Here is a 15,308-nt window from a genome sequence, read left to right as displayed (position 1 = left end):
TAGAAACCTAACCTCCCAACGGTGATGTTTAGCTCGTAACAATTTTTTACGTTTTGCCATCGATGGCGGGTATTTTTCTCTTTCCCCTCATTCGTGATTTAAACAGCAAAATTGTGCTTAAATTCGCAGTTTACCAGAGATTTCTTCTAAAATACCGAACAGATTTGAACGAAACTTTGCATCTAGAAACCTAACTTCTCGACGGTGATGTTTAGCTCGTAACAATTTTTTTCGATTTTGCCTTCGTTCGCGAGTTATACGGAGAAACGGAGAAACGACCGACATTTCTCAGGCCGATTTTTGAACTCGCATTGACCAAGAGCAATTACGTATAGCCGTATTGCTCGCCAACGAAGGCAAAATCGAAAATATTGTCATGAGCTAAACATCACTGTTGGGAGGTTAGTTTTCTATATGCAAAGATTCGTTGTAATCTGTTCAGTATTTTAGAAGAAATCTCTAGTACACTGCAAATTTCGGCACGTTCCGTCATGGTTCCGAAAATCTGTTGAAACATTTTCAGATATCTCAGACAGATATTTTTCTCAGACAGATATATCTTTTTATATGTATATGTTGCCCTAAAATATTAAATTCGTCTTTACAGAAATTCAAGTTTAGAAATATCCTCGATGTAATCTGACAACACATCATTTCAAAACCACGGGAAATTTCCCCAAAAAGCAACACTTGAACAGCTGGCTAACGTAAACAAACTGAATTTTTATCCTGGCGGCGTAAGCTATCATGCCACTTGACAAAAAATATGTCGAGTGACATAAATTTGAAAAAAGGAGCTCTTCAGTCTGCCGCGTATGACACTGTTTTACAGGTAAATTTACCAATATTTAATTTTATTTAATATGATCATCTTCAGTGTTGTAACTTACATAGACTATAATAGACGAAATGTTTTAGTTAGTCTAATTAGAAAGAATTACTAGGTAGTAGGTAGCCTGGCGGCTGGCGCGTGCGGCCTCTCATTACTAATCATAATGGGAAATTTTAGCCAGAGATTTTTTAGAATAAGTTCATTATTAATTTCATCATTTAGTCAAGATTTAAACCAAAATCCTATAATGATAATGCTGGTATGCATGATACTTTGCTGGTCTACTTATAGGACTAAAAATTGAACTAGAGGAAGCATTTAATAAACTTTGCTACCTAGTCTGTTTTGCCACTATGCATGATTTCAATTAGCATATGCAATTAGGCATAGGGCAGGCCATAAGTTCACAAACAAGCCATACTTTATGAAATTTGACAATCAAAATGATCAACAGGTTTGATGATGGTAGTATATATTCTTTTTCATAAAATTTTCTCATCCAATTCTAATATAATCTTCCTGTTTCAGATATGCCTGCGTGTGGTGTCCTTTGTTTTAAATGCAATGGTGGTACGTTACATAGGACCTGCTGTTTTGGCAGTATGTTCTGTGCGGCTTCTGCTCCTCTACTCAACAACTTTGCTGCTTACCCGTGAAGCATTTAGACGTGCTGCTCTTGCTGCAAAAGAGCATCAAGTCAACTATAAGCTTGTAAATCTGATCTGGGCAAGGTGGGACTTTAGAATTTCTATCTAAAAAAAATTTCTGTGATCATCATCATTTGCATGTCAAATGATATATTTCTGATTCATATAATTGCTTCAAAGCAGAGCATTTTTACTTGCTCATGCCTAAATGCTGAATATCCGGCAAGGGAAATAATCCGGCAAGGGAAAATACTGAAAATGACTCTTACTGTCCTGAAAAATCATTAACATTTCTGTGATTCTGATGACATTTTTTCATAATTTTATGACTGAATGCAAGTAGGAAACTGGTAATTTCATTGTCAAAATGTGCTATGTGCTTATGAATTTTGGGAGAATTTTTTTTAAATCAGTAAGAAAAATTGCCAAATCAGCATGGAATTAGTTTTTAAGAACACATTTTTCTCTCAGCTACTATGGGCTTTGTGTCAGGGGCAAGTATAGTTGAGATTACACTCTCATGTCTTATGTCTATACTAACTATTAAAAAAATTTTTTAGGATTATTCACTAAAACAACTATCCACTAAGATTTGTGGTCATCCCTAGTTGCATAGATGTATTCAAAGGTGAATACATAAGGAAGCTCTTCAAAATTAACAAAATTATGCTGGTGTGCCCTCAAAGTTATTCATAGTTTGGACTACCTATTTGTCCACTGTGGTTTTTGGGTGTAAAACATAAAACTAAATATAGTTAATAATGATGGTTAAATTATTATGTGTGTGTTTTTTATCTTAGTGTTTATTTCTTCAAGGCTGACCTTGAAGACTTGGCCTTCAAGGCCTGTTTTTCAAGGCCTTGAAAAACAGGTGCATTTTAATTTATATATATATGTCTAATTCCTTATTAATGTTGTAGAGCCTTTAAATCTGGTTTTCATTTTCAGTTTAACTACGCTTCTTCCAGTGGGATGCATCCTCAGCTATGTTTGGAGAGACGTGATGGACCCACCACCTCAGGAGGTGTTAGCAGAGCCATCGCACTACCCTGCTTGCCTTGTCATCATCCTCCTCTCTTGTGCTGTGGAGCTTTTTGCTGAAGTGCCTTTCATTCTTGCTGAGCTGCAACTGTGGACCAAAACGAGAGTAAGATTTACTCTTTTTTTTCATATTCTTGATTCTGTGTATCTCTGAGACTTTTAATAATGTAATTGGAAATTATTTGTCTCTATATCAAATTGGCAAGGAAATCTTGAACTATGAATTAACATGAAATTTGAAATGCTTCATGCTGTTTGAATTCCAATAAGTTAAAAAAGTTATTGATAAAGTTGTGAATTTTCTTTAGTTTGTTTTCATTCTCATTATTGGCTTGTTCTTGCTTTAAAATATAGGCACCTATATATATATATATATATATATACCTATATCACTTTTTTTCCTTAGTTTATTTTTATTTTATTCTATTTCTCATTGTCACCTGCATATAGTAATGCAGTTTCGTATTTATATCTGAACTTTTGGTGTTCTTTTGTCATTTTATCTTATATTTGGAATTGTTTCCATACAAAATAATCACAACACCTCAATCTATTAAAGTTGTTTGCATGCTGCTAGGTGATGATTGAGGGAGCCATGCAGGTTGTGCGGTCAATATGCATTGCTGGTGTGGTGGTGGTTGTCCCTCACTATGCTGTGATTGGCTACTCCATCTCACACCTGATTGGCTCGTGTGTCTACTGCTTATCTTATTACTTGGTCTTCATGAAAGCCTTCAGAGACAAGACCCTTGTCAAGACTCTGCCATTTCAAACCATTCGTCAGCTGTTGCCGTCACGAGGCCCTGGTGAAATTTATGTCAGTAAGATAACGAATGTCTATTTTTTTAATTTTAATCTAACTGTTGGTATTGTGAAACATAATTTTCAATGTAAGAATGCTCATAGTTTTAATTGTAATATAGAGATGTTAATATTATTCATCGGACAATGAGTTGCTTTTTGGAAATCTAATTATGTATGTATTATATTATGAATTTATCAGGAGCTTTAACCTGTTATATCTTGTGGAAAATGTTAAGCTTACTAGCTTTAAATTTACAGATATTCATTGGGTAAAATATCAGATAAAAAACTAATGAGAACACAAGGATCTATTTTGACATCAAGCTCTTGAGACCTGATACAACTTGTCACTTAAGTGGAGATGCACAGGTGACTTCTATACTAATTCAAGAGTGAGTGATTCACTTCCCTGTTGAACTCTCAATGTTATCGCTTGTTTTCAGCCGCGAGTGGAGCAGGAGACCCTGAAGGTAACACGAGGCTTCCTGCTGCAGTGTTGGCTGAAGGAGCTACTGACGGAGGGCGAGTGGTTCCTGATGAACCTACTGCCTCTGGTATCACTGGCGCAGCAGGGTACTTACCAGGTATTACATCAAAAAAAATATTATGAATTGTGGAATGAATTTGTATGTGGTAGTATGTATTGTTGAAAACAACTTAAGTTACTGATTATGATTATTTCATAGTTGATTTTCTTCAATTTATTGAGTCTCTGTATCTACAAAAAAAATTTGTTGTTTGTTTCCCTTCCTTTACATTTACTGATACCATGCAATATTAATGCTGCTATAAATTTTATTTGCATCTGTTTAGCGATAGAGGCAATTGGTGCACAATGATTTCTTAGCATCAAGTAAGAAGCCATGAAATGTTAATGTTGGAACGAAGTTAGCCTAATAATGTTTAGAAATTATTTTAAATTTTCTTACAATGTATTCTTATAATATTCATGATTATCCAATGCTAAATTCAAAATATTCATCATGAATATTACTATTCATTACTATTTATATGAATATTACTATTTATGTGAATATTACTATTCATGATGTTGCGTTGTGCAGGTAGTAAGCAATTTAGGTGCTCTTGGAGCACGCCTCGTATTGCGGAGCATCGAGGCAGCTGCTTACAAGTTCTTTGCCCAGACACTGCATCGCGAGCAACCTCTAGAGCTGCAGGATAAGGTCTGTTTCATTCAGTAACTTGGTCTGCAAACTTAACATCCTTAAAATCGTCATTCCAATCATCATCGCTCTAATTTAGATTTTTATATGTTAAGTTGCCTTAACAATGCTGTACAAGATGATGTGAAGTGTAAATTAAGGAATTTCACGTTTGAAATTCAAGTATTGAGAGTAACCATGTAATACTTGGATGATTTGAAGATGGTATAGTGACCTTTTTTTTTTATCTGATTCGCAACCATTTCCTGGTAATTGTCTCAATAATAAAACAATTTTCAATTGTAACCTATAATTTTATTGTAAAGGTTAATTTTAAATTTTTTTCTGTCTAAGTTTGCAAATAGGTAATCTTGTCGACCTAAGGTTTCTTTAGATTCAACAATGAGCGTGGCATCAAAACATGCCAAGAAAAGAACGAACCAACAGGGAAGGATAAAATCAATGTTGGATGTGAAAATTGGATGGCAGTGTTTTTCATCTCTATTGCTCTCTGCTCAGACTGGTTCGTTCCTTGTCCGTTATCATAGGCCAGATGAATGTAAAAAGTTTGATAACAATATGAGCAGTGTTTAGAGAAACGTAAATACTGTCAATAATGATGCTTATGTTGCTCATAAATGTGTCAATGTTTCCGTTTCCCATGAGCAGAAGAAAGTACGAGAAGCTGCTCAGTTCCTGGAGTTGTTGTTACGTCACTTGTCGCTGATATCGCTTGTGGTTCTCTGCTTTGGGTACAGCTACTCCCACACTCTGCTTCAGGTACGTCATTCAAGTCATGTAATAAGCTGCAATTAAGAAACTTTTTGTGCTAAAGGAATGTATGTCAAATAAACGAAGGCAAAACAGAAAAGCTTCCTAACGAAACGTCCTCAGCCAGGCTTGTATTTGTGCACTGAAAACGTGTTTTGCCAAGTGTCCCTGTAAGGAACATCCCCACTCATTCACACCAGTACAATTAATGCCAAATTTTCATTTTTTTCAAGGTAATTTTAGTGCTCATGAGTTGGTGTAGTTGGATTGCGAAACTAAACTGAGCGAAATTAAGCTGGTGTATCGAAACTAAGCTGGTGTATCGAAACTAAGCTGAGTATATCCTAATTCCTATGAGTAGGGCACTTGATAGTGTGTGCATTCAAACAGTCGTGTAAAATATGTCTAGGCTACTGATATCACTTGTACCACTACTACTTCAATAGCAAATATCTGCCGAGAATTATTTCAACGCTTAGATGTGAGCTGTTAATGAATAATAATTTCGAGAACATGATTTAATAATTAAATATGCACACAGCTGTACGGTGGTAATACCCTGAGCTCCGAGGGCACGCCTCTGATGAGGGCACAGTGTCTCCTGTTGGTCTTCCTCGCCCTCAACGGCGTCACCGAAGCCTACACTTTTGCTGCCATGAACCACAAGCAACTGCACTGGTCTCTTATTGTGTTTTTCTTTTGTCTCAATGGAATATCTCTTTCGTCTCTTCATCCTATTATTGCATGCATTTTCTACGGCAATACTCGAGTATTTGTATTATTACACGGTATTTTAGTATATATTTAGTCAGGTAATTGCTATGAATAATTATTTATTATAATCTGCAGGCACAGCTCGCTGCTGGTGGTGTTCTCTGTGGCGTACCTCGCTGGAGCCGCGGCACTCACACACCTCCTGGGCGTCGTGGGCTTCGTCTGGGCGAACTGCTTCAACATGGCTCTCAGAATTGCTCATGGGTCAGAGACTGTTTGGCTCAACGATCTTGTTTTAATTATTTTTCTACGAATGCATTTATAGTTTTCATAGTTGCGCGCCTTTTATACAATGTAAATGAATATTACCATCAGCAGAGAATGGGTTACAAATGATGAGTTGAACTGTTGTTTTTAAATGCTTCACGAAATGCGGCTTCGCCAGTGATTAGGCTCTGTTGAATTTTATCGTGGGTTTTTTTTTTTTGTTCAAATTTTCAGCAACGATAAAATGAAATTCCTGGTAATTAATGTTCGTTATGACCGGACCTAAATTTTATAAAAACATAAATTCAGCCTCAATGCATGAATTTTTCGAACATTTAATGCATCAAAACATTTAGAATGAAGCCATTCGAATTTTTATCCTCTATCTTCACGGTATTTATGAAATGCAGTTTAAAAAATGAAGTTTTAGAGATCAGTTCTACTTCAAGGATTAAGAATACAAATGAAAAATAACAAGTCGAGTTTTCCTTCGCTGTTTCAGGTGGTGGTTCATCGAGCGTCAATATAGACCCACGGAGCTAAGACCTTTGCGTGGTCTGAGGCTCTCGGCTTCATCGGTCACAGCGTGCGCCGCAGCCTTCATAATCACGGCCATATCTGAGGTATTAACTTGCATGTCCTGTGCATTCTGAGCTCACAACTAGTCAGTTACTGCAATTACCCATGTAAATATTCGTCTGTTACTGACATTTCTGTTGTAAGAACTCTTCTATTCGACTGGTATATCGGGCTGATGGCTATAATCGCGGTTTTCTACTTGATAATTGCCAGTAAATGTTGAGAATATAATCGTGAAGAATTTATGAATGGTATAGGAATATGAATTGGAATAATGACTCACAATATCAATCAACAACTATGACGTATGACCTTATCTTGTTGCGATGCCATAGGTTATATCAGCCATGAATTTGAAAACTTATATTTAAACATGCATGCTTGTCAGAGATTTAAATCATATTATGATGAAATTTCACCCTTACACTTGAAATGGCTTATGAAATAATTAATAATGAATATAATTGCATTTCGAATCGGCATTTGATTTGCATTTCAAGAGCAATACAGGTGGCTACCTGAAAGTCATCATCTCTCAGTGTTTAGTCAAGAACATCCGAGTGCAAATCCTCTATAGTTCCTGATACGTTAGTGTAGTCGCCTTCAGTCCTCTATATTTCCTGATACGTTAGTTGTATTCTCCTTCAGTCCTCTATAGTTCCTGATACGTTAGTTGTAGTCTCCTTCAGTCCTCTATATTTCCTGATACGTTAGTTGTATTCTCCTTCAGTCCTCTATATTTCCTAATACTTTACTTATAGTTGCCCTGAATTGAGCAGGCTTACGTGTCGAGCATAAGTGTCGTCCTGCACGTGGCGGTGGGCGGCGTGACGTTCGTACTGGTGCTGTACCTGCTGAGGGAGGAGCTAGAGGACGTCTACACCTCCGCCCTGTCTGCCTGCGACCGCCTGCTTCTACGTGTCGGCGCCCCAGGGTTTGGGGTGGACAGGGGAGAAGGAGCGAACTATCAGGGAGTTCATCTGTCCAATTGTTATCTCGCCAAGTTACATTGTGTTTTGTATGGGAAGATCCGAAGTGATCATAAGAAGAGGTGACGGCACCTTTTGTTCCAGTGAGGTAACGGACTTAATTTCTCCAGTGAAAGTGACGGCATTCTTGCCGAAAACGTTATTTATTATAGGAAATTCGTGGCATTCCATGTAAATTTTTTTGCTGTATAATTTTCATTAATTTTTAATAGAGTAATTAGTGTAAATTTTTTCTGTCTGTCATCATTATTGCTTTGTTGAATAGTTTATTATGGCATTTTTATATTTTCATTGGATCGTTGACATATAAAGAGAACAAATATATAATTTATCAAGTTTTGTATTTTATTACCTCATTAAATAATGTAAAATTAATTATGGAAGTTTACGTCTTCCTTCGATGTCATGTAGTCATTCAAATGATTGAGAACTTATTGCGTCACTATGACTTCTGACGGAGGCCGGTGGTTCAACAAATTTTGTTATTCTTGCGTTCCTCAAAAATGTAGTTAACTTTCGTCAATTCATGGAGCCATGCCATGAATTGACGGTTTGCATTATAGGATTCTTTTAACTGAAGTGTTCCATACTAAGTTAAAAATCCTCTATGACATGAATGGAGTTCTCTCTTGAAGACCAAGAAAAATATCGCTTTGGGTGTTTCTGGAAACAAAACTGTTACGTATTCTTTTACATTCTGAGAAATTAAATTATTTCTCAAGGTTTATACAGCAATTCAATTTCCTTGTCCGTCATCTTGGACAAGTCACCACCTCTCAATGCTGGCTTCACTTCACTCTGGGTTCCGGTGGCAGGCTCACTATCAGGTGTGTTGGTACTGAACCCATCAACAAAATGTGTGTTGAACTCTGGGCTTATATCGCTTCTTATTTGATTCCCCGGTATCTCGAATGGTTTTCTTGAAGACTTATGCTCCTCATTTCCTGTTTGAGACATTTTTTCTGAAAGAAAACTGGGTTTTCCTTCCACTCCTAAATTATTTTGTTTATATTGAGTATAAGTGTTAGTCTTTCCTCCAATTTCCAATGCATTTTTTAAAGATGATATCACATTCCTTTCTACTTCCGAAGAATTTTCTGCACAACTTCCAAGCTCTTTCATTTCACAATAATTCTTTGCACACGTCTTGGTTCTGTCTATGACAGCAAGGATCATTTTTTTCTCGGTTGCGATCTTCCTGACCCTAGACTCGTAGAACCGCTGCCTCGCCTTCCATGCGCTGAGGCGGGCGAGCTGGTACACCAGCGCCGTGGAGGCCGCCAGCAGCGCCAGCGCCATCGGCAAGAACTCCGGCAGGTAGAAGAGGATGTCCCTGTATACAACAAGGGAATTATTATAAAATATAACTCAGTACTCACTGCAGTGAGTGACAGAGAGCGCATTTTCTCGTCGACGAAAAAGTGAAGTCACGGACGGACGGACAGACAGACAGATGGACATGGAGAGCACAATAGTGCATTTTTCAATAAATTAGAAAATGTGCTAAAAAAGTTCCTCAGTAATGTACTATCCAGTTTTGGGAGAAGTGATTAGACTAACGCACAATGTAGTAGTTACCCCGAGCTACATGAAAATAGTAAAATAGAGGTTGATAGACGTGGCTGTGTCTGATGGGTGGCACTTTATAAGAATATTCAATGAACTGAGTACTGATGGTCTTGTGTGTTATTCTTGCTCAAATCAAAATCAGCATAGTTTAATTTTCAGGTGTGTTAATTATTTTCTTTGTACTGATGATAGGAATTTCAAATGAAGCGATGATAATTATCAGAAAAAGCAATTGCATTAATAATAGTAACGAAACTAATATATACATCACAATACTAATAATAAGTACGAATTTAGTTACGACATTTAAATTATTACATAAAATTGGACAATTATGGACGTAAGAAAATAGTGACGTTCACCTGATCCACGCGGGAGCCAGGCAGATGGCGCTCACGAAAGCCTGGTATTGGTACTGCAGCCCTCTGAAGGGCGAGCACCCGAAGGAGGGCTTGAGGTATGTCAGCACCAACGCAGAGGGCACGACGGAGAGCACGAGGCTCACGAGAGCTGCTACCATGAACATGGAAGACGAGGTTGAGGATCTGAACGCGACACTCGGCCTGAGTCTACAGAATTTAATGGTGATGCCGTTTAAGATGATCATGATGAGGAAGGATACGACGGTCATGAGAGGCAGTAGAGGTGCGCATGAGATCCCCATCCAACAGAGAGTCTGTAGGTGAACAGCGCGCAGCACATGACCTGCCGTGTCAAACTCAGGTTGGCTTAGGAACTCCCAGATTATTTTAGGGAGCCAACTCACTAAAGGATTGTCGTCCTTCACAAAACTAAGGAAGTATCGTATAAAAACGAACGCTGTCACTGGGATGTAGATCATTGTATCGAATACGATGAGCGAGTAAAGTTGTTGTGCCAGACGTGTCTCCCAGCACATGTAGCTTGTGCCACAATCGATCACTGCTTCACCCTCTTGAATTCTGAGCGATATTTCGGACACCACGAGTATGACGATCGAGATAAGCCTGAGGAAAATGTTGCGCATGATGTAGAGAAGTAATGTATTCCTCTGGGTGTAATGTTCGTACCAAGATAAGACGAAGAATATGGGCGGTAGAATGAAGTTCAGCCCGCTCACTGTCAACGTCGTCGCGTACTGCTTGATGAAAGTATCTCTTTCTACTTTAGTAACCACGAAGTAGATGGCGACCCACCCACCAAGGATCAGCCCTATGGTAGTTACGTGTATTAAACATCTCACCAGGAACAAGACGCGTCTCTCTCTTACTGTTCTCTTGAATTTATTAGCTTTGTGTTCTTCCTCTGTGTTGGCGGCTCGGATTTCTTGAACCAACAGAATCTTCTCAACCGCGGCAGTCCTTCTCCTCCCCACGTTGAAATCCCATCCCTTGAACACCAAATTATTAAATCCGTTTGTGAACTCGAAAATTTTTGAGTTTGAGCACAACCATCGCCCGAATCCTCGGACGACGTATACAATAGAAATTGCGTAAGCCGCAGTGACGGTGAGCAGGTAAGCGACTGAAATGTCGTAGGAGTCTGGGCTTGACGTAAGGTTGGCAGCGTACCAGCCGATGAAGACAGATGTGCGTTCCATGAAGCCGAGGCCTTGAAGGAAGTCCATGAAATATTGCACCACGTTCTGTCTCTCGGACGTGTATTTATCTTGCGCTACGATGTACCCTCTAGAGCAAACTCGTACCTGCCAAGAAACAATGAGGAATAGGTATAATAACTTCTATTATTAGTTTCAACTTTAAATTATAGTTTTCCCAATAAGTTTCAACTGTAAATTGTCCGAGGTTGAATTTATTTAAAAGAATTTCTAAATTGCCGAAACATTTTTCAAATTAAATTTTTTTCGGTAATAGAACCAAATATTAAGATTTAGTAGCTGATTGAAATCAAATTTAAACGGAACATATAAAGCTATAACACCTTTCACGTCAATTTTATATTCATTTTACAAAGTTTGTGGAAAGGTTCTCACCTGTCCGTTGGATTCTGTTAGAGCAACACCGGAACACGCAAACAAGGAGTCGTTAGGCATGAACACGGCTGGCAAGCCAGACTGCTGGAGATCTTCTTCTGTTATCCATCCCCAAAGCTGATCATTAACTTCCTCTTGTACAAAGATAGTTTCATTGAAACAATCGTTGTGAAGAATCCCTTTCTGGGACTCATAATTCCAGTGGGAAGTGTTGCAAGATGTCACGTTGTTATCACCGAGGAATTGAGGATCGTCTTCTTGCCACATTGTGGTCGGTATAACAATGCCCAACAAGAGCAACAACCCTAGCAGGAGGTTCAGACGAAGCAGGTCGTTGCAGAGGTCGAACACGGCAGCTACGCTAGAGCCTGCCTCCGCCTCGATGCGCTTTTTGATCATTTGTATCACCTGGAAAGTGTGTCAGAAATGCATATCTTGACACTGTAGTCGTCTTTAAAATTTAATTCATTAATTAATTTTGATGATTAATTTGAGACTTTGAATAATTGAGACCTTTCGCCTTGCTAGCGACGTTATTTTTGACCTTCGTTACGAAATAGCTTGATAGCTGAAGTGTTAGTAAACCATTATACTACTTTTCTTGAAAATTTATGATCGTTTCATCGTCGGTTAATTACGCGGATGAATGTGACGTCAAAACGAAGAATTGGAGAGAACTAGAACATAACAAGTAATGGAGCAGTAATTTCCTCTTCAGCTACAGTGTTAATCCTACCGGCTATCACAAAATCTGTGAAGAGCAAAACTCTGAAATCCTGAAAATTGAACTCGGACATCTGACTTTAACATTATTTTGCAAAAAATATATACGCGGGTCTTCAGGATCCATTCAAAAATGTTATAATTTAATAATTGAATGACAAGTTTTTTTCTAAAGAATTGAAACTCACATCAACACTCCCCACGGCGTTGTTGATAAAGCTGCGTGAATGATTCGTTGCCTTGCTGATGGAAGACACGACCTGGTCTGTGGCCGACAACGGGTCGAGCTGTGCAGGAATTCAAAATAGAATTCTTGAATTATGTCACGAAAGTAAAATTTAATTGCTTTAAAATCGGGCAATAATCCTTAATTTGGCTTGTCTAAACTAGCCAAAAACGTGAGTCAAGTCTCTAGATGGGAAGATATTTCAAATTAAACTTATACTAAGTTAATCAAATTTTGAAAACTAATGAAAGTAACATTGCTGCTCGAATGAACGCCATTCATTTGCACGCTTTAGATTTTACAGTTCAAATTTACTCGATAAATGTGTAGGATAACTAGAATACTATGAATTAACTTATCTACCTACGTATATCATTATCAGCAGCATACATACGAACAGCCTATATACACAATTGACTTGCTTTAAAGTCACCGTATCCAATGCTCTTATTTAGCATGGCCTCTGCAACGCTCTCCAATTACGTTAGAAAGTGAATGTACGATAGAGCGAGTTACTTTTACTGACATTTTTTTCCATTTCCACTGCCGTTCGCTTCACTTTTGTTAACCGATATAGGCGCGTTATTCTTGGTTTTTCTTTTTACTACATCTCGACTTGGTTTGACACGCGACGTAAGATGTCAAGCTCCAGGGAGTGAATGTGCTGCCATTGCTCCCCCTACCCAGTGGAAATTTACAGACGCGGCAGCTTCTGATTTGGATTCCAGAAGCTGGGGCGACTCTAAATTTTGTTAGGGTAGCTACTCACGGCAGCCAACGGACGAAGGCGTCTGCGTAGGGCTCGCTTCTCGCACAAGCTTAAAGGCTCCTGACGAAGGTAGAGAAGGCGGGTCGCTGCCTCCTGGGCAGTAGGGGTTTCTGTGCAAATTTTGAGCTTATTTGTTAATTAGAATTCGAATAAGGGTGAAAAAATTACACTATAATATAATGAGTCATTTCTCTCCGTGTCATTTTAAATCTATTCTTTCAAATAAAACTTGGGAAAAGAATCACGTTTCAATTAAATGTTGGCTACAAAATGATCGTTTAGGGCTTGGTACGGACTTTATTAGGTACGGCACGAGCATATAAAAATTCGGCCAATAAGTACAAATCTTAGTCTTACTTGATTGAGAAGATGGATTTGTTGTTGAGACCGATTGATCTGTCTTTGGCGGAGCCAGAGATACATTTTCAGCTTTAATCGCGTTCGTCAACGGAACAGTTTCATGTTCATCCTCAATTTTACGAGGAGTTTGACGATATATTGTTGTTGGATACGCCTCTCGAATTTTTATTTCCATTGTTGTGAAATTATTTTGATTTTCTTTCCGGTCCACTTCTTCGATCATAAATGCGTGCGCATTCAATGGTGTCTGATTTATTAAATCTCTGTCTGCTTCATGGAATTCTTGGATGTCGTTGTTCAAAAATTCTCGATGACGATCAAGATTCCTAACATTTTGCTGTTGGTTGATGCTTAGAGTATCCTGATGTCTTATCGATTCAGCTGGGGGTGCTAAGTCATCATCGTAGTGATTATAGGATTCGTTTTGATATCCATACAATCTTCCATGGCCATGACTTGGTCTTATGCTAGGCTGGAACTCGTCTTTGAGTTGATCTCGAGAATGAGGTATATCATGCCCAATATTGCGTTGGTACTCACGACCTGGTGCTGATCTCAATTCAGCTGTCGCTGGGTCTAGAAAGTATGACTGCTCAGGGTGGGGGAAGTGTGAATACAAGCCACGTTCAGGATATTTCCTACCATATGCTTCTTCTTTGTCGGTTGTCAGGATGTTTCGGGGCTCTGAATTTACGCCGAGGACGCGAGTATGATTATCGTGGCGTATGAGGCCAGAAGGAGACGAGCGAGAGTTCACCGAATTGTGGCCATTTCGATCGTGTTGAGGAAACTGCCGTTGCCTGGAGCCTTGACCGGAGTTGTTATATTTTTCATATGAATCTGTAATGGAAGAAATCAAGATATTGAAAGCCGTTAATATTCGATGATTAATAATAAATACTGGAATACAATCAACTGAACTCAGCGACAGTAGAAAATAAAGTTCTTGATCTTACTACAACATGTAAGTTTTCGATTGTTTTAGGAGTTTGATGGTTACAATTAAGTTAAATTGGGCAATTAAAAGAACTATCACAGAGTAACAAACTTTAAAGCTTCTGCTTCTCGCCCAAATATAAATGTAATAATTTCATCGAAATTGGTCGCAAGTGAGGTAATGTTATGAGTTAAAATCATTAATTTATGCGTATGAATAAATGATTTGGACTCAGCTAGGAATAATATCAACTACGCTCTATTCGCCATCTCAAAATTTTTATATTTTGCCCACGCAATCAACCCTCATGTCAAATATAAGACATAACTTCAACTTACAGCGTGATCCGTCTTCGTCGTGCCTGTGAAAACTCATGGTTTCTGATACTAAAATACAGTGTACGCGAGAACTACTTGTACATTAGTGTACAGAAGCAAGAGGACGGTTATCCACTCTTGTTTACAACAGAACTTGTACACATACTCGTATATATTTATAAATAACCCATGAGTTCCGAATATTCACTTGAGATTGAGAATATTTTATAAATAAATAAATTCTCAGCTGATCGAGTGGCATACAGATAACGAAATGCATTTAATCAACATTGCTTTTGCCTATAAATCATGTGAACTGAAGCCAAAACGAGCATTTGAGAAGCGTGGTAAGTAAATCCATACACATCACAATATTTGCTGTAAAATGGGCCTGATTTTACTAACGACGTCAATTGAAGCTTTCATGAAACCTATTCGGAAAGATGGTCGTCACGACCATGTAAGTACACGTCACGTAAAGTAGTAGTAAACTAAGTAGGCATTGCACACAAAGGATAATTTTGTAAAATAGTTCAACAGTTTAAACAATAGTTTGCACTGGCAGATATTGCAACACGTTTGTCGAGGTAGACAGTCGAACTGTCACGTGTCCTGACTACTGCTCGCT

General features: G+C 38.3%; 2 protein-coding genes across 3 annotated transcripts; one reads left to right on the top strand and one right to left on the bottom strand.

The window, feature by feature from the left end:
- Positions 1–554: 554 nt before the first annotated feature.
- LOC108667586 (protein RFT1 homolog) lies at positions 555–8,143 on the top strand. Of its 2 annotated transcripts, XM_018154628.2 has the most exons (11): positions 555–832; positions 1,361–1,563; positions 2,428–2,626; positions 3,098–3,337; positions 3,768–3,908; positions 4,389–4,508; positions 5,157–5,267; positions 5,800–5,936; positions 6,108–6,236; positions 6,742–6,862; positions 7,598–8,143. In XM_018154628.2, the coding sequence occupies exons 1-11, from the start codon at positions 767–769 to the stop codon at positions 7,871–7,873; spliced, it is 1,743 nt and encodes a 580-aa protein (XP_018010117.1). In that variant the 5' UTR covers positions 555–766; the 3' UTR covers positions 7,874–8,143. The 2 variants fall into 2 exon arrangements, with proteins under 2 accessions (XP_018010117.1, XP_018010118.1); XM_018154629.2 differs by lacking the exon at positions 555–832 and having other exon boundaries at positions 1,505–1,563; positions 2,448–2,626.
- LOC108667585 lies at positions 7,175–14,872 on the bottom strand. The gene is made up of 7 exons (XM_018154627.2): positions 14,702–14,872; positions 13,424–14,266; positions 13,067–13,176; positions 12,260–12,358; positions 11,349–11,756; positions 9,739–11,060; positions 7,175–9,140 (listed from the first exon to the last, which is right to left on the bottom strand). The coding sequence occupies exons 1-7, from the start codon at positions 14,736–14,738 to the stop codon at positions 8,525–8,527; spliced, it is 3,435 nt and encodes a 1,144-aa protein (XP_018010116.1). The 5' UTR covers positions 14,739–14,872; the 3' UTR covers positions 7,175–8,524.
- Positions 14,873–15,308: the final 436 nt, after the last annotated feature.

This window comes from Hyalella azteca, unplaced genomic scaffold (genome assembly GCF_000764305.2).
Source record: "Hyalella azteca isolate HAZT.00-mixed unplaced genomic scaffold, Hazt_2.0.2 contig15981, whole genome shotgun sequence".
NCBI classification, from domain to species: Eukaryota; Metazoa; Arthropoda; class Malacostraca; order Amphipoda; family Hyalellidae; genus Hyalella; species Hyalella azteca.
The sequence above is the reverse complement of the archived record's forward strand: the minus strand, read 5'-3'. Positions and strand labels throughout refer to the sequence as shown.